At 38.8% G+C, this 27,234-nt stretch overlaps 1 protein-coding gene across 1 annotated transcript in view; it reads right to left on the reverse strand.

The window, feature by feature from the left end:
• The window catches only part of LOC308563539 (uncharacterized protein), a gene marked incomplete at its 5' end in the record, with an annotated part of 107,485 nt that overhangs the window by 20,850 nt on the left and 59,401 nt on the right, over nucleotides 1-27,234 (reverse strand). Inside the window, 2 exons of the mRNA XM_081150771.1 lie at nucleotides 5,591-5,674; nucleotides 9,192-9,278. Of these exons, the coding sequence (XP_081006897.1) occupies nucleotides 5,591-5,674; nucleotides 9,192-9,278 (171 nt within the window). The remainder of the gene's footprint in view (nucleotides 1-5,590; nucleotides 5,675-9,191; nucleotides 9,279-27,234) is intronic.

A 27,234-nucleotide genomic window follows, 5' to 3' on the forward strand; every position in this document is an offset into this window, starting at 1 on the left:
CCTCTCCCACACACATTTGACCCTAGAAAAGAGGTGAGCAGGGAGTATGAAGGGGAAAAAGGAGACAAAATGACATAAAATGACCACAGGACTATTGTGTCCCTTACTGAACAGAAAAGACATGGGAGTGGCCCAGACCTTCACCTAGGGTCAGATGAAGATTACCACCCCTCCCACACATGAATAAAAATAAACGGAAAATAGGAAACATAAAGATGCATGTGATCAAAATCCACATGTTGTGCACCATACATATGCACCATATAACCAAGAATAATTCTGATAGGTAGTAGTGTTTTTTCCTCCTTTTGAAAAACAGCTTTTAATAGTGAACTAGTGCCAAAGGTGCCATAACTGGCTTTTTCTACCTCTTCTTTAGACAAGATATGAATCAAGCCTATTGACAGAATGATAATGGTTATAGCTTATGGTGCAGATCTGAGGTTGAAAGTCAACTGAAGAGCCTGGACAACCATTTTATTAGGGGGTTGTGCACCTCCCTAGTAATGTTAATTTAGTCACACAGCCATCCCTTGAAATGTAAGGCTTTCTTCCAATTCTGGAAACATGAGCAGTCGCTGTATTATGCCTCATGCCTCAGTGCTCAAGCCTCTGTGATCTGTCAGTCAAGTGGAATCCTTAGAAGCACCAACTGGCCCCACTTGGCAATGAAACTGAGTGTAGATGGAATCACTGTGCTATGCACCTGTGCTTCTATGCCACCCTAATAAAATTTCCAAAAGAGAGCCCCCATCTTCCCCATGTTTCTGCTCAGGAAATTTGAATTTCTTTTAAAGGAAATTTTAAAGAAAAGCTCTGTGACTCAAATAAGCATTACACTTAAGGGTCTGCCATTTGGAGTATTCCTAAAAAATGTCTAATCTGCCAATAAGTCATCCTGTGGTTCATATAGTGGTTTAAATAGAAATCTGTCAAAGAAATTAGATTTACTCCTTTACTTTAGCCTTGAAAAAATATATCTAAGGGGAGACTTAGATATACATTGTATATAGAAAGCAGGCACTTTTTAAAAAAACATTGAGGGTTATAAGGGTGGAAAAGGGAGAGGAAATGTTCTCCTTCTCTCCAAATGTGCTCTTCTAGACTTACAACCAGATTCTTTCTTTCAGTTCCCTCCTTCTCACTACTAGTCTCCAAATTTTATCTCGGAAGAGTTTCAACATTGATAAGGCTGTGTTGTTGCCTTGAAGCCTTAATGCTTATCTTTAGACAGTTACTCTCTCCTGCTTCACCCAGCCAATTACCAGTGACAGCTATGTTTAAAAAACAATCACTTTAGTGTCATGAAGATCCCTGCTAATTAAAGTCAACCAGAGTATTTGCTGAGGGTTTGGTGTCTGTTCATCATGTATTTTCCTAAAACCTTCTAATCCCAGAGTTAATTATACCAAAAGACAGCAGATTGTCTGAACCTCAGGAGGGATTATTCCCCATTTTGCATTTTTGCTCTTATTATTAGAGCCTTACTCTTGATCATCGGTTGAAGAAAGTGTCTTGAAAAGAAGACAAAATTTACAGTGGACATTTTAGATTTTGAGGAGAATGTCAAGTAAAATTTACTCATAGTATTAAGCAAGTATGTATACAGAAATATATGCTATTGCATTTTACCATAGAGGCATGCCGACAGGCTTAGAAGAAATTGGTACTATAAACAGAAACATTTACTCTACTCATACGAAACTATGTGATTAAAAGAAATATAAGGCACAGGCCATGCCCTCCCAGATTATACAACCTAGTCGAATGTGTCTAAATCTTTTGAATTTCAGGGATCAGTAACTTTTCTAGAGGGAAAAAGGGGGAGGAAGATAGAGACGTTAACTTTTTCTACTGTCCAGCTAAACAATAAAACTTACTAACATTTAGCCCTAGCCGGTTTGGCTCAGTGGTTAGAGCGTCTGCCCACAGACTGAAGGGTCTGGATTCGATTCTGGCCAAGGGCATGTACCTAGGTTGCAGGCTCCATCCGATCCCTGGCCTGGGTTGGGGCAAGTGCAGGAGGCAACCAATCGATGCGCCTCTCTCACATTGCTGCCTCTCTCTCCCTCTCTCTGACCCTTCCACTCTCTCTGAAAAGCAATGGAAAAAATATCCTCAGGTGAAGATTAAAAAAAAAAAATTACTAACATTTACATAGTGCATCCTGTGCCAGACACAAGTCTAAAGGCTTTATTTATTTCACTTTATTTATTTATAGTAATCCTTCTGACAATTTATAAATATATAAAACATGATTAATTATTAATGTCATCAATATATTATAATAATATATTATTGATATACATATGACTATATATAGTATTATTTATATGTATGTGTGTGTTTTATCATCCCCAATTTTCAGAAAACTCAGGTCCACAGAAGCCAATAACCTCAGCAGCACTGGGATTTGTAAACAACCAGTCTGGTCCCCGTAAAACCCTTAAACATTATACTTTCTCTCATCAGTTAATTCCCTTGATTTATGAGATTTATCTTAATACTAAAAGAGTAAAGAAATCAACTAAGTACAAAATGAAGATCTACTAGATACAATGCATTTAATTACCTTTGTGATAAAAGGTACATTTTCCTTTTCTGTCATTTTGTATGAATCTATAAAGACTGGTATTTGGGAGCCATGGAAAAACTTTGACGAGGTCAATACAGATCATAGTTGCTAAAGAAGTGGAGCCCACTCTGGATTGAAAGACTAAATGACAGAAAGGAGCAGGGAAAGAATCCAGACAGGTAGAGGACATAGGGAAAAGCAATAAGCAAGGTGCATGGTGACTATACCAGCTTGGCTCAATCAGAAATCTGGCCCAGGATAAATGCCACAAACGGTAGGTCCATGAACTATATAAGAGTTACAATTATGTTTGTTTAACCTATACAGTGTTTTTAACTACTCTATGTTAAGGAATATAACATACTTTCAGAAAGTTGTACAAATAAGTTGTATGTATACATGCAGCACAATGAATTTTCACAAATTTTGAACACACAACTCCTCACAGATCAGGAAACAGAACACCTACTAGCGGCCGAGAGTCTCCTTTATGCCCTCTTCCAGTCACTAACCCCCAAGGTAATCACCATCCTGACTTCTATCACCATGGAGTCGTTGTGTGTTTTTGAACCTTATATAAATGAAGTCATGTAATGTACATAATCTGTGTCTGACTTTTTTTGTTAGTGAGATTCACCCATGTTGTTTCACGTGGCAGTCGCGCATTCCTTCTTGCTGCCGTAAGGATTCCATTTATGAATGCACCACATTGTATTTATACTCTCCATGGTTGATGGACCTTGCTACCATGGTTGATGGTGTTGCTACCAGTTTGGGAGTATTATAAATGAAGCTTCTCCAAACATTTTGGTACATGTTTTTTGATTCACATATGTGTACAGTTCTGATGGGGATGGAATTTCTGGGTTGTAGTGTAGGTGTAGATTTTAATACAATCATTTTAATCAGAATTATAGCAACATTAAAAATTTTTAACAAGAACATATTTTTCACAGCAGTCTTCACTCAGCCAATTAAAGGGAGTGGGGGTGATAGAAGAGTGAGCGCACAGCATGAGGACCAAGGGAAAAATCTAGAGGGACTTGGAGAAAGAGGCTATAGCTAGCTATTCTGTCAGATTAACAGGAAGCTCTCAAATATACCAGGACACCAGACCACTCTTAGTTCACAACCTCCTTAGGTTCAAAACGATAGACACAAAATGTCCTGCTATAATAAACAGTGTGGACAAACTCTTTGCTCTGAAGAAGCTTCCATTCTACTGGCAGCAAACACATTAGAAGCAGACCAAGAAGTTCCTTGAATTTCAGCCTCTGGAACTGGACATTATTCTCCTTCTAATGGGCAATCATGGGAGTTCTACTGCCTGTTATTCTAGGTTTCTTAGTATAATCACAGAAGCTTGTTTCTTCATTGGATTCCAGGGCTGAAATAAATCAACCAGGACCTTCAGTTGAGTAACTGGGCTTCTGTAAGTAGGTGGAGAAAAGAAAAAGAAAAAAATTCCCCCATCAAGTGAACTTCTATAATATAAATAGGCAGTCGAAGATGAGATATATTTATTTCTTTCACCAAGAATTCAAAGCACCTTTTCAGCATAGCTCAGTTTGAGTTCCAGTAAGTAGTGTAATATCAAGACATGTACGTGTGTGTGTGTGTGTGTGTATGTGATTGGGCAGGGGAAGATGGAGTGAAAGGGAAGTACATTTCAGTTATTACTAATGGGATTGCTAAATTTTCCCCCATATAGAGACTTTTTAGTCTTTTCTTTCTCCTGTGTCATATGTCATGTTTTGGTATCCAATCGACCCTACCAAAAGCAAGCCCATGAACTCTGCTAGGCCTCTAGGGTACCATTCACACCATTCAGTGCATTTTTGGTGCTCTATTCTATAAGTAGATCATACAATGCTATTTAGTTCAATACACTAGTGATACATAAAACAATTCCCTGAAGTCTTGAAGGGGTTAACCTGTATTCCTTCCCCAACATTTGGCTTAGTACAAGGAATTTACTGAGAAACTGGAGAGACTAGAGCCCAATATCTCATTAACTGGCAGAAAATTACAGTGACATAAGCAAAAACAGACAATATTATCTTTAGTATACAAATGGAAAAACTAAGAAGCCCAAGAAGGTTTTGCCTACAGTCACACAATGAGCTGGTCTCAGAGCCAAAACTGTTTCCAGGTCTCCAAATGTTCCATCTGGAGCTCTGCCTGTGGTTTCCTCTAAATTCAAACTCATCTAGGGAAGGGGCGGATGGAAGTGTGTGAGAGGGCAGAGGTTAACACAAGACTCCTGTGGGCCCTGCCAGGTCTAAAATTCTATGTCATTTTCCCCTCTCCCATTTCTCTGAAATGCTAATGCCGGTCTGTTCCACTGTAAACCCTGCTTGAGATTAAACAGAATTTCAAGTAAAATCTGTAAAACCATCCCTTCCAAATTTCCTTCCTGGACAGTAGTTACAGTCACCTCTGACCACCCCAAACCCAGCAGCCTTTCCACATTTTACCTCAGTTCCCATCAACATGCTGGCAACTTCCCATAATTTATTTTCATTGCTCCCTCGCAAACAAGGCCTCTTGTGGAATGAGAGAAGACAGGGTCAACACACTCACTCACCTGCTGGCTTGAATAGAAAACACTGCACAAACCCAGGGAAGCCTGTGTGTATGTGTGTGTATGGAGGGGGTGGGGCACACAGCTAATTTGCAAGCTGGCATGGCCCATTGGATTCCTTATGAGACAGAAGTTTCAAGTTTAAATAACTTTGTGGTTGGAGGGGGGGGGGGCTGGAAATAAAGAAGGTTGGGGGGATTGCCATGATTTTGCAATCAGACAAATCAACCCCTCCACACCAAAGTTCAGAATAATAAACTTTGGAGCCAAGTATGAATTTATACATCATCTGGTCCAACTCACATTTTAGCGATGAGAAAACAGGCAAACAGGGAAGTGACCTGTCCCAGATCACAGGACTCATGAGTGGCACAGTTAGTGAGTGAGTGCACTTCAAGTACAGGGAACAGAAAGAGAGAAGCTCACGTTACCTCAGATAGTGAGGACTTGCTTTAAGGATGCACAGGGTGGGGACCCTCCTAGCAGCACAGCCAAACTTCACTGAGCTCTGAACCCTGCAGGTGCATAAGCATAGCTCCAGTAAATACAGCTGACCCTTGAACAGCATGGGTTTGAATTGCGCGGCTCCGCTTGCACATGGATTTCTTTTAATAGGGTCTGCTCTTTCTATCCTGGGGTTTCTCAGCTGCAGATTCCTCACTTGCAGATTCAACTAACCAGGGATGGAAAATAGTATTTTCACATTCCCAACTGCAGTTCAAAACCACACATTGAAAATACTTTTTCCATCCACGGTTGGTTGAATCCACTCGTACAAAGGGTCAACTGTAGTTAAATCAAAAGTTACATGCAGATTTTCTACCCCTTGGCGCCCCTAACCCCCAACTTTGTTCAAGGGTCAACTGTATATATTCAGTATGCTGCTTCTGTTCTGGTAAACACTCCTTAGACATGGACATGTCTGCCTGCTCCAGTCCTTTGCTATTATGGACAATAACTACTTTCTGCCTTTGCTTTTACTGCTCTTGTTCATATGGAGACATATATCTCTATTCTCCTCTGTGCTTCTAATTCCTGCTTTTCAAGGCTTCTGCTTCCTTTGGAAGCCTTCTCACTGTTTTCTGTGTGTCTCCTGCCTTTTGCTTCTCTCTGCGCAGCTGACTGCCCTTGGATAGACTTACATTCTAGCTCCAGGAAGGCAGAGCCAGTGGGCTCACTTAGTAACTCTGCCACAGTTCCACAGAGCCCTCTCACCAGACCTCAGGGCCCACAGGTGATGACCACAGGGAGATGATCTTCCCTCGTTATTCAGGATAGGACAGAGAGACAAAGTTGAGTAGTCACTTTTCCTCAGAATGGGGCTTTGGGCATGCAAAACACTTAAAGCATAATAGATTCCTCCCTAAATTAATACTTTAGACTAGATCCAATTTCTCCTCAGTTCTAGTGTAGTATCCAGTAGTGAATAGGAAACTATTTCTGGAGCCAGGCTACCTGGTTATTAATCCTATGACCTTACTTTCTAGCTTTAGGAAAGTTATGCAACCTCAGATTCCTTATCTTTAACATAGTATAATATCACCAGTCTTATAGGATTGTGGGAGGACTGGGGTAATAGAATGTTTAGAAGAGACTCTCACATGTTAATATTCAATAATTTAGATGTTATTGTTATTATTGTCATATTTTTCCATAGCACTTGAAGGGTTTTAAAATAAATCTGCTAATTCTTTGACACTTTCCCACAAAGGGTGGAGTCTAATTCTTCTCCTTTAAATATGGTCCACTTTAGTGACTTGTTTTAATAGGTAGAATGCAACAATAATGAAGCTGCATGATTTCTCAGGCTAGGTGGGACAAGGCAATAATAGTCTCTGCCTTGTTGGGATTCTTGCCCGTGGAACTCAGCCATCTTGCTGTGAGGAATCCCAGGACCAATGGAAAGGTGTTCAGCAGACAGCGTGAGCTAAGGTCTCAGTCAACAACCAGCATCAACCACCAGATATGTCAGTAAATAAGCCTCAGCTGATCCCAGCCCTCAGCTTTCAAGTCTTCTACCCAAAGTCCCAGACATCATGATTCGGATTAAGTAATCCACTCCAGGCCTTGTTCGAATTCCTCACCCACAGAATCTATGAGCATTGTTAATGGTTGATTTATACCATTCAGTTTGGAAGTAATTTGGGTAGCCATAGTAAGTGGAATAGCCCTTTTATTTCTTTATGATAGCACTATTCGTGGGGATCTTCACAGGAATCAGGTGATACTAGATTATCTCTAAAGCCTGGCTTCTACATGCAGTTTTTCTTAACCAAGGGGTAGATGATAATGCTTTAGGAACTTTATTTTTTTAAATACATAATCCAGGTCCTATCCCAGACAAGCTGACCAGTGGATATGGGACTTAATTATATGTAATTTGAAAATATTCCTTATTTAATTTCAACAAATCTCCACAAGAAGAGACTACTCTCAATTTAGAGGGCAATAGCAAAGGACCTTCATCCATACTCATTAGGAGTTTACTAAGAATCTCTGTGTACCCAGCTCTGCTGCCTGAGGACCTTATGGGAGGACCACATTCCCATTCTGGGAATGAATTGGAAGTACATTAGATATTTCTGCTGTGTAAGCTTCTCTTGATGGAATCTAGGTCAGGAATGGAACATACCAAACTACAGCCTTTGACCTACCCAGTTTGGCTCCGGGGTTAGAGCGCTGACCTGCAGACTGAAGGGTCCTGGGTTTGACTCCAGCCAATGACGTCTAACTCAGTTGCAGGCTCGGTCCCTAGCCCTGGTTGGGGTATGTGCCATAGACAACCAATCTGTGTGGCTCTCTCACATCGATGTCTCTCTCTCTCTCCCTCTCTCCTTTCCACTCTCTCTGATAAGCAATGGAAAAAATATCTTCTGGTGAGGATTAAAAAACAAATAAAGCTAAAGCTATCAATATGCAATATACCTCTTTAAAGCATTTTATTTGCAGGCCACACTTTGTAAAACTCAGAACTAAATCTTGGAGAAGTCACTTAGCACAATGATTACAAGCACAATGCCTAGAACTCAATTGCCCTGGTTTAATCCTTGGCTCTTTTACTTGTTAGCAGTGTGACCTGGCTCATGGCACTTAACCTCACTATGCCTCTGTTTCCCCAACAGTAGAATCGGATTATTGATAGTGCCTACCTCACAGGCTTGATGCAGCATTAAATGCAGTAACATATATAAAGCAGTTAGAATAGTAAGTGTCCTTATTATCAACTATTTACTGGAGAACTACTGGCTGTCCCTGGAAGCTAGACCTTGTCTACAGACAACTACAGTAAGATTCAATGATACCAATAAGTATAGGAAGAAGACCTTACGTGCTAGTTCTCTGATCACCCTCTTTTCTTTTCTCCACTTTCCCCTACCCCTCAGAAAAGCTGTGGCAAATAAACACATTAGTTAGAATTCAAATTAAGGCATGAGCCAGCCTATTCTACTGTTAGTCTTTCTCTGCCTTAAGGACCATTTCTAATCTGTTTGATCACCATCTTTGGCATATTACCAGGGTTTATGGGGGGGTTTCCCCTCTCATTATTTCTATATGTGCTGTTAGTGGATTTTGGTTTCCATGGTGTGTTTTTTTTACAGTGCATTTCACCAAGAGTTCATTTCCAAATGCAAGCAAGCATGAGGACTAATGTTCCTAAAGCCATATGACTCATAAAATGTGTTTCTCCTCCCACCCACCTCATTCTCTAGCATGATTGCAAATCTTTAACAGATTGCCTTGCATCTAGGGAGGTGGCTCCCAGAGCTCACATAAATAATTTATACTGATCAACACTTGCTCAAATTAATGGAAATGATAATGTTGTAATGAAAGCATATTACTGTGTTTCCAAGTCTATTCACCAGAGGAACATTATTGGTATTCCTAGATATACAGGAAACCTGATAGCTGAAAGTTCAAAAACCACAGATACAAGTCTTTCTGAAAATTTTCTCGATAGCCAGCTAAGAACAGCATTTTCTTACAGGGCAAAGTCTATTACACGCTAGGCAGTGTTAATACTTCACTGACAAGGAGGCAGAAGGAGCCCTCTCGCTGTATAGTGCTGCTGCAGATTTTCTATCAGCCAACAACTGCGGTTTCCTGAAGTAGAAAAACCTGAAGAGAAAAAAAATAGAGCAGTTCAGAGAGAAGGAATCAGAATAGGCCGGTGATTCATGCATCCTCAGGAAGAGGGTTGGACCTGACCTTTGAGACACCTTTCAACCGTTTCGTGTTTTCTACCATTCTACTCAAACTCTGATTTACACTCAAATATTAATTGCACCTCTAAAACAATCAATATGTTTTCACTCCTCCTCTCCATTCCTCAATATTTTGGCTTTCAACTTTCCCCCAGGAAACTGACCAGACATAAATACAAATTAAGTTTAAGTTACTTTATTTGTGCAATTCTTTAAGGCAGAGAGAGTATGGGAGCATCAAAGAAAAACTCCAAACCAAATATAGCTCCGGAGAAGCCTGTATTTCACCTAGAGTGTAAGACAACACTATTTGCTTCTTTGGAGGGAGAAGAAAGGATATATTCTTGACCCCAAGTGGCCTATTCTTGATCTCTTGCGAACATGAAAAGCTGGCAGCTGGGTTTTTACGTACTAAACTCTTGTCTCCTCCTCCGCATACCATGTTTGGAGGAATTCAGAGGCACTTTCTGTTTGGGGTCATGACCAAAGGCCAGAAACTGCAACTCAGGCAGAGTTAGAGCAACAATATCTGCAAGTGGGACTGGCACCTCCTCCAAGGCCATCCTCCCCCACCACGAAACTTAGAACCCAAACCTAGGCAGGGAGCACTAGGGGAGGGGAGGGGGTTCATTAAAGAGACACGGCCCCACGTGATTTCACTCATTTGTGGAATACAAAACAAACAAACAACACAAAACAAAAACAAACTCACAGATGCAACTACAGATTGGTGTTTATCAGAGAGGAAGTGGGTGGGGAGGTAGATGAAATGGGTAAAAGGTACCAAACGTATAGTGATGGACGGAAATCAGACTTTGGTGGTAAACACACTATAGTGTATATAGCTATTGAATTATAATGCTGTACACCTGACACCTATCTAATGTGATTAACCAGTGTTGCCGTAATTAAAAAAGAGAGCCAGAGCTTTTATTTGTTTCATTGATTGCTCTGTGAGCTTGGCTTCACACCTGCTCACGTGGGCGCCTGGCTTCCTTTCTCACGCACACACGTTCCTCGGGGTGAGAGGAGCCCTCAAATGCAGGCTTACCGCTTTGGGAAGTGGTGGCATCCCTCACAGATCTAGCGTCAAGTTCAAGGAAACTTGAGAGCTTAACTTTCTCAAATTAACCCATCTAAAAGCTACATAGCAGCAGAGGCATACACAGGGAATACCTATGTCATCTTGACGGAGATTTTGCCAGTTTGCAAAATTACCTGGTTAATTAACTCAGGCCTTGTAGTAATGGAACTAATTTAAAACCATCATGGAACAGAAATAGGTCTGCTGTTTTTATCAAACTAATTACCAGGATAATTGCCAAACCTCTCCCTTAATTTTGTTCCATTTCATGTAAGCCAAGCCTAATGGTTTGCATGCACTATACATACGTATATCCTTGTGTTAATAGACACATGTGTGTTCCAAGGATAAATTTATAGTCAGAAAATTTCTTCCCAGAGGTAATCTGCTTTCCTTGATATTTGCTGATTTATAAATACTTACCACAAATTCATCTTTCAAACACCATGCTAGGAAATCAAAAGATTTGCAATATAACCATCAGGTTGTGATCTGTGGTATATAGTGTCTTCTGCACATGTAGACATACATGGGCACACGTGTGCAGACCCACCCACCCACAAACAGTCCTTGGCCTCAAAAGTGATGTATACCATGAGTTAAACTTGTCCAATTTTAATCATGCTTGGAAACAGCTTGAAATTATGTAATATCCCTTCATATATTTATAAAGTTATTATTTTGTAGATATTTGCCAGTAGAAAATTTTACTAAAATTTCTAGAAACCCACTAACCATAGATACAACAAGGACATAGGTTTTTAAATGATGTTTTCATTCATTTACTAAACTATGAACTCCAACAGGAAAATTCTGGTTAAAGACTACACATTTTATTTATATGTAAATAAAAGTATACGTTATATATATATATTTATATATAAATAAAGTTATATACATATAGATCAAAAATTGCATAAATTCAATTAAAAGAATTAATGTCTCTTATCCAAAATTTTATTTTCCATAATTACTTTACCCAAAGAATCTGAGTCAGAAATAACACTGAAAGAGGTCAGTGTCCTCACCTGTGTGAGGTAAGCAGTTAGTCAGCAGCAGAAAATTGCTAGGTGTGTCTATGATGACAAACTTCTAGATGTATATTATTCCACAATAATTTTTTAAAGGTATAAATGGGGGGGGGAATGGATGAGTTGATTTTCATATTACATATCATATTAAAACTTTCTTATTATGTCATATTAAAACTGTCAACCTAAAAGAAGGCTTCAATAATCAATAAAGCCCTTACTGAAACAGAAGATAAAAGAAGGGATTCTTAAAGCAAAATGGCTTTCAAAGACAGACAAGTAAGTTCTGTTTTGACTTTTAATGAGACACAAATATCTACAGAAAAATTGTTCTTTGGAAAAAAAGACGAATCTAATGTTCAAATAAGTCTTCATTGTGGATTAAGTGTAACATACACACAAAACACATTCCACAGAGTGTTTATTACAGACTTGAACAATCAGTATGCAATGCTGGTAGTTTCTTTCTCCCCTCACAAATAGCAGATTTCATTTTCCTGTAGGTTGTTGAAAGCGTTTTCAATGTTCTGAGAATTGGGAGTCATTATGGGATGCACGTTGAAAAAAAAACATAGTTACTTACTCAGAATAAGCTAAAAGCAAACAGCTATTATTTCCAGTCTAAATTGTCCTAATGGGATTGGGTCCATCAGTTTCTTTCCTAGATCTTTATTTAAAATGTTTTCCTTTTTCTCTCACTAAAATGTCTGAGCAGAATAATTGCATTTGCAAACTCCTGGTGCCCCTGTGTGAGCACCATGATTACAAACTCAAGGCTAGACTTCAATGCTACATATCATGGAATAGCTGCTTAAAATCAGAGACTGTGAGGACTGAACTGAAAGGAGGAACTTTTATACACCAATTTACCATTGTTATTGTTCTTCTACGGATACCCATAAACCAGTTGTTTGCCTCTGGCAATTGTGAGTAATTGTGAGGCAATTACTCTCTCTATTTAAAGAACTTAGATATCGAAGTGTTTCTACTTCATGAAGGTGGGCTTTAGAATCTGAAAAGATTTGGGATCAAATCCTGCTTCTGCCCCTGAGTAGCTGAATGCTCTTGGGCAAACCCCTTAACCCCTGTGACCCTTTGTTTCCCTATCTGCAATATGATATACTTTTTCTTTATCTTGTTTTTTTTTTCATCACCATATGTACCCTCATACCCTCTTCCACCTCCACCCCCTGTCTCCACAATCACCACACTGTTGTGCTGTCCATGAGTTCTTTCTCTCTCTCTCTCTCTTTTTGCTCAATCCCTCCACCCCCTTGGAAAATGATATTAATACTATGTAGTTTTCAGGCATATTGTGAGAGAAAATGCTTGTAAAGAGTTAAGTACAATAGCAAAATATTTAAAGTAAGTATTTTAAGACAAAAGCAGTTTTAGTTTGTTAGAATGTGGATGACAGAAACAACTTTCCAAGAAATCAATAAATAACCTTCGGAAGAAATTCTTAAATTCGTAAAGTTGGTTATTTCCATTCACTTGTAAATAATTTTTGTTAGCGCTTACTACTTCCAAGGAGCATATGCCTGAGCAGGGAGGGAGAGGAGAAGAAAGGGACTGGATAGCTGAACCCGTTCCTTAAAGAATTTTAACTCTAGTAGCAAATGAGGAGACAAGACTTGCCAGCAAATGACTATAAGTCAGATCAGAAAGTCATCCAGGCTGTAGTAGAGGTGACCTATAAAGGTGACAGTTCGAAGGAAGTTATTTTGCCTCTGAATTGTTTTCTTTTATAGCTATGACTCTATGGCAAAACCCACCTTCTAAAATCATCTTTCTCAATCTGATGAATCTAGAGAATTTTAACATTCAACTATATTTTTAAGAGTTTTTGGTTAAACACCTGCATTGTACAGATGAAGAAACCTGGGTCTCCAAAGATGAAGTTAAGTAACCAAGTTAGGGTAGGATCAAAACAAGAAGTCATCCATTGTGTTTCTCCTGCCTCACACAACAGGTAAGTTCTCTCTGAGTCAACTGGAAATACCCTTTGAACATTGCATGTCTCTTCTACCGGAGGAAGAGAACATTCAATCTGCAAATGAAAAATCTTTATAATACTTTGAACTTTAGGCTTTTCCATGGCCTTAGCCTTTCTATTCTACTTTATTATTCTTTTTTTCTATAGACATTCTAATTTCTGATTAGAATATAGGACTTTCTTTTGATGATTTATTGCCTAATAAGCAAACCCAGGTATTTCTGGGCTAATGTTTTCTTTCTTCCTTGCTTCTTTCCTTCTTTCTTTCCACAGGGCTTCTTAGGACACTGGACTTTGATCCAGTGTTCTTAGATTGACCCTGAAGTCTGAGTGTGGCAAAAGATCTGAGGGAGTCCTGGGCATGGTGAACATCTCAGCAGGACTCAGGATAGACAGAGACCAATAAGTAGCAAGACTCTCCTAATGTTAGTGAAATATTTAACCTTAAACTCTTAGTCCAAAACAGAAGGAGGCGGGGAATCCCATATCAGAGTCAAAATTAAATTAGAAGAAAGGAAAAAGGAAAAAAGAAAGGTAAAAAGAGAAAAGAAGGAAAGGAAGGCAATATTTCTTACATACTTAAGATGTGGGTTGACATTCATCAACACTACACTTTATTTGCAGTGACATAGTCTCATGTCTCATGAGAAGGTAGTTTATGTCTCATGAAGAAGGTAGTTTTCATTCAATACGTATAGTCCAATCGACTTCAGCCAGAATAAAAAGGTTAGTAGCTACCATTACTGAGCATCTACCAGGAGCTTTATCTATGCTATTTAACTTTACTAATCATCACAACAGCCCTACAATTTTGGTGATATTATTTTTGTTTTAGAGGTTAACACAACAAGGCAGAGGAAGTTAAGTAACTTGCCTAGGACCACACAAATAGTAAGTAGGGGGACTGAGATTAGGATCCATGTCTATCAGGAACCACAGCCACTTCCAATGAATTGTCCTGCTGCTTGAGATCGAGCCCCAATCAAGGTGCGGTGACCAGAGAATTTATTAGAAGTTGGGAGATATTTGGGACTTACTTCAATGCATAGCTCTATGGTTCTTCAGTCTTTTCCAAAGACTTTGACTCTCATGCTCCTTTGATTCACCTTTATGTCTTCAATTGTGCTAATTCGCTATCTGACCCAGACCACAATCCCATTTCAACTCAAGGCCTCCTGTCAGCACTCTCCTGTCATCTGACCCCAGGCCAATCCTGGTTTGCTTTTGTTATTCTTGTCTGGTGCTGACAGCTCATAGAGCCTGCACTTCACTTGTGACCCAGAGGAGAGAGTAAGTGTCAAGGCAGCCGTTCAAAGGAAGTTGAAATGACCACAGAATTCAGTAATCAGAGAAGGTTCCTGGTTGAGGGGAATATGATGGGAAGAGATCATTAAGTGGAAAAGAAGGCACCCTAGTTGTTTTGCTCAGTGGTTAGAGCATCAGCCCTCAGACTGAAGGGTCCCAGGTTCAATTCCAGCCAAGGGCACGTACCTCAGTTGCAGGCTCCACCCGCTGGCCTGCTCCGGCCCGTCCGCAAGGCAATCAATCTATGTATCTCTTTCACATCAATGTTTCTCTCTCTCTCTCTATCCCTTGCACCCTCTCTGAAAAAGCAATGGAAAAAATATCTTTGGGTGGGGATTAAAAAAAAAGATGGAGGAGATCACTGTATATAGAAAGGAAGAGGTGAAAACACATGAAAATAAAAATGTGGCCATTAAGTACATCACACTGGGAGAAGTAGAGAACTAATCTTGGTAATAGTCAGAGATTACTTTGGGTAGATAAGATTAACTGAATGGCCTGGATGTTTTAAGATATAAACTTACTTGTCAATGTTGTACAGAATGTTTAGAAATAGAAAAGAATGGCCCTGGCTGGGCGTGGCTCAGCGGTTGAGCGTCGACCTAGGATCCAGGCGATCGGGGTTCGATTCCCGGTCAGGACACATGCCCAGGTTGTGGGCTCGATCAATGACTCTCTCATCATTGATGTTTCTAACTCTCTCTGCCCCCTCCTTTCCTCTGTCTGAAATCAATAAAAATATATTAAGAAAAGAAAAGAAAAGAAAAGAAAAGAAAAGAAAAGAAAAGAAAAGAAAAGAAAAGAAAAGAAAAGAAAAGAAAAGAAAAGAATGGGAGCAGAAAGACCAATAAGTGTCACTGAGAAATAGGTAAGATCCAAAATGATTTCACACATCTAAGCCATGGTAATGGTGACCACTGGAAGAAACAGGGAATTCAAGAGGCAGACACTGTTTACAGACAAAGAATATGAATTTTCATTTACCACGATGAGTCTGGGACAGTTTGGTTATGTTCTACTGAAAATACCATCAAAAACTTAGAGCTGCAGGGCCAGATTTTGTGACTTTGGCCTGAGTGAGATTATCTGCACAAAAGTGAGATTTTATCCATGATAACAGATGAACTGTCTAAAGGTGTTCATATCTAGAGGCAAAATCAGAATTGATCAGCGCAGTCCTGGATGCATTTACATTCACATCTATTTATTTATTATTTATTATTCCAGGAAACAAAACAGGTAAAACCACTTTTTCCACTTTTAGAATAGACATGCACACATGGTTAGATTTTTTTTAAGACTCAATTTAAGTTTTTAACTGTGGCAAAATACACGTAACATAAACCTGACCATCTTAACCTTTTTAAGTATACAGTTAAGTGGTATAAAGTACAAACTATTAAACAATAACCTCCCAATTTCCCCCACCCCTCCAGCACCTAGGAACTATCATTCTATTTTCTGTGTCTATAAATTTGACTATTCTAGGAACCTCATGTAAGTGGAATCGTGTAGAATTTCTCCTTTTGTGGCAGGCGTATTTTACTTAACACAATATCCTTAACATTCACATATGTTGTAGCCCATGTCAAAATTCCTTCCTTCTTAAGGTTGAATAATATTCCATTGTATGTATACACCACTTTGTATATATTCACTCATCTGTCAATGAACATTGGGCTGTTTCCACCGTTTGACTACTGTGAATAATGTTGCTATAAACATGAGAGTACAAATATCTCTTCCAAACCTGCTTTTAATTCTTTTTGGTATATACACATAAGTAGAATTACTGGATCATATGGTAAATCAATTTTTAGTTTTTTGAGAAATCTCCATACTGTTTTCCAAAGAAGCTGCACTATTTGGCATTCCCACCACCAATGCGCAGGGGTTCCGATTTTCTCACATCCTTGCCAACACATTATTTACTGTTTTTTTTACAGCTATTCTAATGGGTGTGAGGTGGTATCTCACTGTGGTTTTGATTTGAATCTCCCTGATGATTAGTAACGCTGAGCATCTTTTCCTGTTCTTATTGGCCATATGTATTCTTTCTTTGGAGAAATTTCTATTCAAGACTTTTGTCCATTGTTTGTTTTATTGTTGGTGAGCTTTAAGAGTTCTTTGTATATTCTGAAAATTAACCCCGTATCAGATATATGATTTTAAAATATTTTCTCACATTCTAAGCAAGAGCTGCCTTTCACAACTCTGATGGTTGTGTCCTTCGATAAACAGAAGTTTTTCATTTTGATGTAATCCAATTTATCTTTCTGTTGTTGTGGCCTGAGCCTTTGGTGTCATATCCAAGAAATCATTGCCAAATCCAGCTCCATGAAGCTGCACCTGGTCAATTTTTTTTAACTTTATAAGATATAATTTATATACCATAAAATTCACCTGTCCTCAGTGTGCAGTTCAATGATCTTTATTAAATTTACACAGTTGTGCAACCATCACCACAATCCAGTTTTGGAACATTTCATTACTCCAAAAACATCCTTTGTGCCAGTTTAGTCAATCGCTAATCCCAGCCCCAGGCAACCGCTGATCTGCTTTCTGTTTCTATAGATTTGCCAACACCTGACTAAATTTTAAAAGTTAATTTCGCTCTGGCTGGTTTTTCTCAGTGGTTAGAGCATTGGTCCATGGACTGAAGGGTCCTGAGTTTGATTCCAGCCAAGGACACGTACCTCAGTTGCAGGCTCGATCCCTGGCCCTGGGCAGGGCGAGTGCAGGGGGAAACCAATCAATGTGTCTCTCACATCGATATTTCTCTCTCTCTCTCCCTTCCACTCTCTCTGAAAAAGCAATGGAAAAAAAATATCTTTGGGTGAGGATTTGAAAAAAAGTTAATTTCACATTATCTTTTTAAAAACTAGCATTTCATAGAAATTGAGCACAGAGGGGAAGTATATCACATAATCCCTCATCACACTTTGTATGCTTTTTATAAATTTCTCTTCACTGATTTACCATTTTGCTATTATTTTATTTTTATTTTAAATCTTTGTCAAAAGTAAATTTCAGTATAGGGGGATAAATGGTTGATGGAAGGAGACTTGACTTGGGGTGGTGAACACACAATACAATATACGGATGATGTGTTATAGAGTTGTACACCTGACACCTATATAATTTTATTAACCAATGTCACCTCAATAAATTCAGTAATATAATCAATCAATCAATAAATAAATACATAGGGGGAAAAAGCAAATTTGAAAATCAATCTTGTTGGTAAGTGGCACACTTAAATATGTTATTAGGCTTTTATTTAGTCCCTAGAGTGTGTCTCCTATCACTGAATCTAATTTCCTTCTAAAATAAGGCATGACATTTCCACTAAGGCACCCAGGTGTGTTATATGCCTGTCCTAATCAACAGCCACCTGTCATGATCCAAACAGGTTTCTAGGTTGTTTATATTCTCTCTTTCTTCCTTCTTAACCCAAGGCTGAACCTCTTACTGTTCAGTACCAATCACATGTGCTCTGTACACATTACCACCTGTACTGGGTGGAATTCAGGGGCCTCAGCTAAAACTTAAACATGATGTAAGTGAATTCCTTGGGGCCTTGGTATGTGGAGGCCCACACCCATGTTATTATTCACACTGAGCTCCTTTCAAAACAAGTGTTTAATGAAAACAATATTAAGGAAGAAAGAACAGGAGTTTCTATATATATATTTATTTAGATGTTTTGGATTGTTTTGGTGAGGAAATAATATATTTGATACCCAAGGCAAATTCAGAAAAGTTGGGGAGGGAAGACAAGAACCATGAAACACTGTAGAGACAGATTTTAAGCCCAATTTTCTGAGGTGATGAGGTCAAATTCTGAGCTAAGGGTTTTTTTAAAAGGTCAACTTCAGATTAAGAGTTTTGTGTTGGGCTAGTCCATGTGACGCTCAGATGCTTTAGTGAGTTTCAAATGCCTTTAATAGAGTGAAACCACTTAATTTTAGTGTTAGGGGAACAGGATTAGGACTTGAATCATATCATGTCAAAGCACGGTAACAGTGTGGGAGGATATTATTATAGAGCATGTTATGTTTGTGGCTTGACAAGGTATCCCACACCCCTATCATCTTTGTATGTTCAACTCAAAGAATGCCCAGTAGGAAATAAATGTATTTGTCTACAGGCCAAGGAGTGCCCAGGAAAGGTAAATATTCAAGTCCCACACTCTAATGAGTTTCACCATTATTCAGCTAGCCTGAGATCAGTGTCAGAGAAGGCCCCAAGTATATTCTCACAAAGGAGGACAATGAAGGACTCGCCTAAGAGAGGAAACAATGGGTCAGTGGTCTGGTCTCAATACCATTTCCTAAATAATTCTCAGGAGAATTCTGGACACAGTGTATACCTGAGATAATCTCTCCTGGCCTAGATCCTCCTGTACTATGGATATGCTTTTATGAGCAGCTATGCCTGTTGCTCTAATGGCAAGCAGTCTCATTGAGTTACCAGGCATAAAATGATATGCAGCAATCATAGCCAACTATATAACACTACCTTCCTTCCCTGCACACTCGTCCTGAGAAGTTACTGCCAAACCATTGCAGTGAGAAGATGGGGGGACCATAAAAAGTTGCTTGTTTTCAACAGAACCCTGTAAGGTTGGCTTCTTCAGCTCTCTCTCTGTGAGGCCCTTGGCAGCAAGCTTGGCAGTGATTCCTCTCTGGACTAGCTACCAGGACATGCTTTTGCAATAGCTAACAAATAAATAATAAAGGTCAAAACATTATGACATAGATTTTTATGTTTAGGTCATAACTAAAAAGAAAACATGTTTTGTTATACAAGAGAGAAATTAACAAGAGCATGCATTCTTGTTCTATACATCTTTGATATAGCAGAGTCATCTACATGTGATAATTTAGCTTGTACTGAAATTTTTATTCTATATCCCTGGAATGGGCAATTTATCAAGAAGAAATAAAAAAATAGTCCACTTCCCATTCCCCAAGAAATGGTACTGGACAGGTCCTGGTGTCTCTGAGGCCCAAGTTCTTCTGAAATGTTCTTTAAACTTCATCATGGGAAGAAAAGGGAAAAAGTATCATCTATATTTTAGGAAGAAGAGGAAAGTTCACCCTGAGAGGCTTCCAGAATCCAAAAGAGGGATAGTGATTGCCATCTCTGAGACAGGGAGATGACTAGACATGTCGGTTGGGTAAAGGACTTTGTAGGAGCATGGCTGTGCAGGCTCCTGAAAAAGATGAACATTCATTAGTAGTCCTGGGGCCTGAGCAAGGGATTCAAAATGATCAGAAAGCAAGTTGTATTAACTTTTGGTGCCACCCATTTTCAGAAGCCCATGCTGATCAAAAGAAAACTGTATATGCCGGTGCATTGCTAATGCCTGAAGCAGCAGGGCCAGAGGTACCATGGAAAATTGGTGTTCCCAGCAGAGCCTAGACAGTGAAGGCAGCAGTGATGGAGATTCACCAGGGCCCCATGTCACTTGAGAGTGGAATTCTGACAGACTATTTTTTGTTGCTTAAGCCCCTAGAGATCATGGATGATCCAGGAGAAGGGGTTGGGAAGTGCTTAGTCTATTCAGGCTGCTGTAACAAAAATACTATAAGCTATGTGGTTGTAACAGTAGAAGTTTCTTTCTCACAGCTCTGGAGGCTGAGAAGTTCAAGATCAAGGCACTGGCATATTCGGTATCTCATGAGGACACTCTTCCTGATTCATTGCTGTGTCCTCATGTAGTGGAAGGAACAAGAATCCTGTCTGGGGTCTCTTTTATAAGGGACTAATCCCATTCATGAGGGCCTCACCCTCATGACCTAATCACATGCTAAAAGACCCCACCTCCTAATATCATCAGAAGGGGGGATTAGAATTCAACATTTTGGGAGGACAGAAACATTTAGTCCATCACAGGCAGTGAAAGATCAAACACATGGGAGGTTTAGAGTATAGTGGCTTAGAATACAGATTCTGAAACCAGGTATAGGCTTAAATTCTAGTTTCTGCAACAAATTCTCATGTTTCCCCCAACCTGCTCCCTCCAGATAAAGAAGAGTAGGTCATTACACCATTGTTTAGGAGCTACTGTTTCTAATGAGAACATGGCATATCTCTCAGATGTATAACAGTAAAAATACATTAAGAACTGCTAAGATGATTTATGTAAAAGGCTTAGTACAAGCTTGGCACATTATAAGAATAAATAAATGGCTGGTTTAAGGACATGAAACATAAATAGAAAATGTGTGATTTTGGTAACTGTTCCTTCCGGCCTAGGATTTACTGGTTAGCATAATGGGTGTCGTACATGTTACAAATCTATAGAAAAATACTTTACTAAAATACTAATTAATGATTTATCATTCTTAAACTACATTTTAAAAATTTAGTTTTCCTCTATTTTTATTCTAAATTCCCCTAAGCTATTAATTTTCAATATGGACCTGCCATGATTAGCCATTTGCTTAGAGAAGAAACAAACTTTTTTAGCCATGAGACTAGAGCTCAGTCCACATCAAAGGTAGTTACTGTGAATTTCTCCCTAAAATATTCAAACCAAGCATATATGGTATTCAAACTGGTTTCTCTAAAAACTGAAGTTCTTACAGGATCAGAGACTATAAACATGAGAAGTATACGCCTGCTATTTTATGCCTCCTCCACAAATTGTTTCCATCCATGTCTAAAATGTCAGTCTGTTTTCATGAATTTCGATCATAACTGGCACCACAGAGCTGCTGGGACTAAGAGTTGGGGTGGGAAGTAATGGAGGGGATTTTGACATCTGCCGAATCCCGTAAAAGCTGTGACATTTGCTTTTGAGACTGGCATCCAGAATGCATAAAGAAGCAAATGAGGAACTAGCCTTTCTGGCCAGTCTGATAGCAAACATCAAGTTCTGAGGTTTTCTCCATGGACAAATACAAAAGGCAGAGCTTGTGCAGTTGGGCTAAAATTGACAGAAGAAAAAGAGAACTACTGGAGTCAACATACTAACTTGCTCGATAGAAGAAATACTACAGTTTAATAAAGAAAAACTAAGGAGAGCTTTGATACCAATGTCAGTGGCACAGTTGGAGAACATGGTTGTTCCCAAATGGGAAAAGGTTTGAATGAACATGACACTGAGATATGAAATTATAGATCTGTTCTGGCCAGAAGAGACATGAAGGAGGTATCTCATTTAGCACAATTTGTGGTATGAAAGTGGGTTCTTTGTATCTCAACAAATACCAAATAAGTTTAAGTGATTGGGGCAGAATTTTTTTCCTAAGGAAAGTGATTTATTGTTTTAACATACAGTAAACAAAGTTAATATCACCGAAAGCCACTTGACCCGGGAAAACATCCCCAAATGTACCCAAAGTCTGAATGTGCTCCTATTACTTATATGAGAATCAGTAAGATTTGGTGAAATTTGTGATCATACAATAATTTCTTCAGGAACAAAAGCAAATAGTAATAGGGGCACCAGCTAACTGCCTATAAAAGATTCAGTAGTCACCTCCTTTCCATGGTTTTGCTTTCCACAGTTCCAGTTACTTGCAGTCAACAGTGATACAAAAGGACAGGTGAAAATTTCTCAGCCATCAACATAATTTTCTCCTGACATCCAACCATCAACATTGTCATGGCTTGATAATCCAGGATCACCTAAAGCAAATGATTCCCTTTCTGACGTATCTCATCAGGAGGTCAGTAGTAGCCCAACACTACATCACAATGCCTATGTCATTCACCTCACTTCATCTCATCATTTAGGCATTTTATCGCCTCACATCATCACAAGAAGGCTAAGCAGAGTACAATAAGATATTTTGAAAGGAAGAGGGAGAAACCATACTCACATAACTTTTATTATAGTATATTGTTATAACTGTTCTATTTTATTAGTAGTCTTATTAATCTCTTACTGTGCCTAATTTATAAGTTAAACTTTATCATAGGTATGTATGTACAGGAAAAAACATGGTATATATAAGATTCAGTACTACCTGCAATTTCAGGCACCCACTGGGGATCTTGGAACGTATCCCTCTCGGGTAAGGGGGGACTACTGCACAAGAAAAAGCAAATTTAATCAGTAATATCCTTAGTATTTAAATATCTAGAATTAATGATAGACAACGCCACTGGGGACAAATATAAAATATACAAACAAGTATGTAACAATAAATATTTATACAAAGGTTCATGGAGAGGAGTTATTGCTATTCATGTCGCTGTACCAAGACTTCAGCAGGTTGAAGGAAGTTCAGTCAAAGGAAATGTCAGACAGAGATAAAATCCAAACTAGTCCAGTAGGAAGGCTGAACTGATACATCATTGTCCAAATCAGTGGCTTCTAAACCTTTTAATCGCACACATCTACAAATAAAACAAACATATGTGTATATACTCATTGAAGATGTATGCTTAAATTTATAAATATATAAAGATTATATGCATGTACTATTGCACTAACATATTATATACATAGTGCAACACATACAAAATAGAAATTGTGAATGATGAGGTAAAGATGACAGAAATAGTGGTTTATTTATTAATTTATAAAATCTTTCTGTTCTTGCTTTAAATATCATCACTATTATTAAAATTTGTATAAACAATATGATTTAATATATTTGATTTTTTAAAATCCTGGCTTAATATTTATGATTCAGTTCAACTTTATGTTCATTAATTCTGCACTTGACTTCAATGATTATCATCGCTGAAAAGTCAATTTCTAATGATATATGAATGTGAAAAGAAAAAGGACCTCATTATCTTGCCTGCTAAATCATGCTACTCATTATTTAATCCAATTCACCAATTATGCAAAACATTTTGCTTGAATTTGACAGTATGCAACTAGATCTATAATGATAGGGGAAGAAGATCCATATTTCATATATTCTCTTGATCACTTCAAAATTCATCAGAATTTATGATTCATCTTTTACCTCTTCGGCTGCTGAAGAACTGGTGCCATAGGATTAAGAGAAATGTCAACTCTGCCATTTTTTCCATTATTAAGCAGTGCATGAATGATTATCTTTGATCTCAAATATTTTTGCAGGAATCTTTTTACCTACCTGACCGTTCTGTGAAGTAGAGAATGAAATCCCAAAGTCCACTTAACCAGGTACATGCAAACTTCACTGTGTGTTAATACGCTGAAATCAAGCGAGAGAGAACTCCACAGCCATTCCTTTGGGTTTGGGGCAACTTCTCTTTCCTTAAAAAACCTCAAACTCTTGTCAGTACATTTGTGCAGGGATGAGTACCAATATGTATATTAAATATCAGTAAATCTTAATTTCCTTTCTCTACATTTTAATGTAAAGTCATAAATTGTAATCTTTTCCACACACCAATGAATGGTCTTGTTCACACCCTGGTGAGCATGACCTCCACTTTGAAATGAATGTCTCTCCATAAAAACTTATCTCCTCTCTTCCTACAGAGTGTGCTTTATGATCCATGGAGTAATTCTGCGAGTGGGGTTACAGGTTAACAATTGCTTAACATTTTTAGTGACTTTGGATGGCTGAGTTTATTTCTTCTTTTGTGAAGAGTTTAACCAAAAAATATTACCATTCATTTTCTATAGATTTATTGCAATTCTATTATCTTACCATGTTCAAATTCCATACAAAAACTTGAAAAATTTGGAATGAAAATGAATAATCTCTAAGGAATGTAGACAAGAGAGCAGAAGCTTTTTCTATAAAGGATCAGATATTAAATACTTTTTGGCTTTATTGCCCATACCTATAGTTGTTTCAGCAATTACTCTGCCACTGTAACATGAAAGCAGCCCTGGACAACATGCAAAGGAATGTGCATGGCTGTGACCCAACAAAATGTTATTTACAAAAGTAGGTAGCAGGAAAGATTAGGCTTATGGATCATAGATTGCCAACTCCACATCTAAACAATTGCTTCACCTTCCCTATCTGATTTGTAGTGAAATGAGTCTGTGCAATTTTACATATCTAACTTTTGAGTCATGCTCTTTCCTTGTACTTGAATAAGTAAGAAAAATAGGGAAAGCTAGTGATTTTCTTAATGCAAAATCAGATACTTGTCTTTAGTTTTTCAGATATCTGCTTTACTTTTTGTTCCCAGATGCACTGACCAAATGAGTTGGACCCTTATTGCTTACAAAACTGAATTAATTTGACATAGAGTCAAAAGGCACATTCTGGCCTGGGAAAGAACCAAGATCTCCTTGAACAGTATCTACTGGCTGGAAACGTCAAGACGAATCTTGTTTGTTTTTGTGTGTGTGATACTATATATGCCAAATGCTACAGGGTCAGCAAAAGCAAAGTATGGCTTGCCAGGAAGAGGGTTAGCTTCCATTGTAGTAAGTAAAAAACTGCCCAGTGATGACTAATACAGGGTGCTACTGGCAACTTAGAGCTCACTTTCCGGCATACTTTAAGATAGGTTCTACCTCAATACCTACACAATGGTTCTCAAACTTTAGTGTCCAGTAGTTTCACCTTGGAAGTTGGTTAAAATACTGATTGTCTGTAGGTTTTCTGGAGTGGGGTCCAGGAATCTGTCACCAAGAACTTCTAGTGAATCTGATGAGGCCAGTCAGAAGAAAACATACATGTTGAAAAGCACAGAGTAAATTTTCTGAGTTCAAAATCCCCTTGTAAGGTTGGTGTGACAATTAGTGAAAATATATCTGAAGTTCCCAAGTCAGAACTTGGCAGATAATACATGCTCAATAGAGCTAAATAATTTTTATAATTACTACAGTATAATTATTATTTTATACATAAAGAGAGCCATGAAAACTAGAAGTATTTAGACTGCAAAACTGCAATTAGGTGAAAGGGAATTCATATACTTCAACACCAAAAATGGATACAATATGAGAGGGTCAGAAACTGCAAGAGTTAAAAAGAAAGGTCATAACTGCTGAATCATTAGGTAATCATTAAACCAAACTAGAGACAAGTAATGAAGGAAAAGGAGAAAAAGGCCTTAATGACTATTTGCCCATATGTCACAAAACTGAAGCAAAGACATGTTTATTATCTGGATCATCTGGGTCTTAGCGACAGTTCTTTGATTTTCTTTGCCTGAATAAACATGACTTTAAGGCAACAAAATCAAGAAAGTAGCCCTGGCTGGTGTGGCTCAATTGGTTGTAGAGTCATCCCATACACTGAAAGGTGGGAGGTTAAATTCCAGGTCAGGGCACATACCCAGGTTGTGGGTTTGATCCCTGGTCGAGGCATGTGCAGGAGGCAACTAATCGATGTTTCCCTCTCTCTCCCCCTCTCTTTAAAATCAATTTTTAAAAGAAAGTAGTGGGACTTAGAGAAAAGGGAGATTTGCAAACTATAGCTAAAGTCAAGAGAGCCATTCCAGTCTAAAAAGATCATCGCTCTCCTCAGTGAATCCCCAGAGATCGATAGTTTTGCTACTTGCTTTGCCCTTGGCAAAGGATAACTTGGACTTGTTTTCAGCCCAGTCCTGATTCTTCCATTCATTTGTTCATTCATTCATCGAACCAATATTTAATAAGTCCAATCATGTTCCAAGTCAGACCACTGTTTTAAGCACTTGGAACATGAAAGTGACCAAAACTATACATAAAGGACCCTGCCCTGGTAGAACTTACATTCTAGCGAAGATAGGCAGGCAAGAAAAAACAAACTTGATAACTAAGTAAGTTCTACAATATAAAAGGGCAAGGAAGCTGGGGAAAGGGGAGTGTGGGATGCGGAGGTGGTCAAGGTCAGCTTCACTGGGAAAGCGAGACTTGAGTAAAGACCTGAAGGAAGTGAAGGAGTGGGACCAGCAGCTATGGGAGATGAAGCATTCCCAGTGGAGGGAAAAACAAAGGTCACAGCACAGGAGAGTGCTGGGCATTTTTAAAAGAATTCCAAGGAGACCAGTGTAGCTGAGGGAGAAAGAATGAGAGGAATAAACAGCAGTGGGAGTGGAGGAGCCATTGAGATCCCAGGTCGTTGCAGAGCCGTACAGGCCGTTTACTGTAAGAAGTTTGGCTTTTACTCCAGAGTGAAATGAGCTGCGTTTCTATGGTTTTGAGCACAGGAGTGGCAGGATCTCAGACTTTACAAGGCTCAGTCTAGCTGACGTGTTGAGAGCGAGCGAAAGGAGAGAAAGCATAGCTCAGACCTGCAATAATCATGGTGCATAGCTCATCACCTCCAGCAACAGTGCTTTACAGAGAGGGGACACGTCACTTGAAGCATGTGCTGCAAGTACTGGTCTATGCTTGAGCTTGAGAACTGACCCCTAACTGAAGGCTCTGACTTGCTACTCAGTTCTGACCTCTGGCCACCATGTCATCTAATTATGTGGTCCCGGCAGTCCCATTGTTCTCTCGAGTTTGCCTTAGCTCCCCCGAAAAAGTTCATAAAGTTCAATCTTTTTCACCTAAGAACTTCCAGAGTTCATCATTACATTCAAAATCAGTCAGTAAATAGAA

Source organism: Miniopterus schreibersii (assembly GCF_964146895.1).
Source record: "Miniopterus schreibersii genome assembly, chromosome: 11".
Classification (NCBI taxonomy): domain Eukaryota; kingdom Metazoa; phylum Chordata; class Mammalia; order Chiroptera; family Miniopteridae; genus Miniopterus; species Miniopterus schreibersii.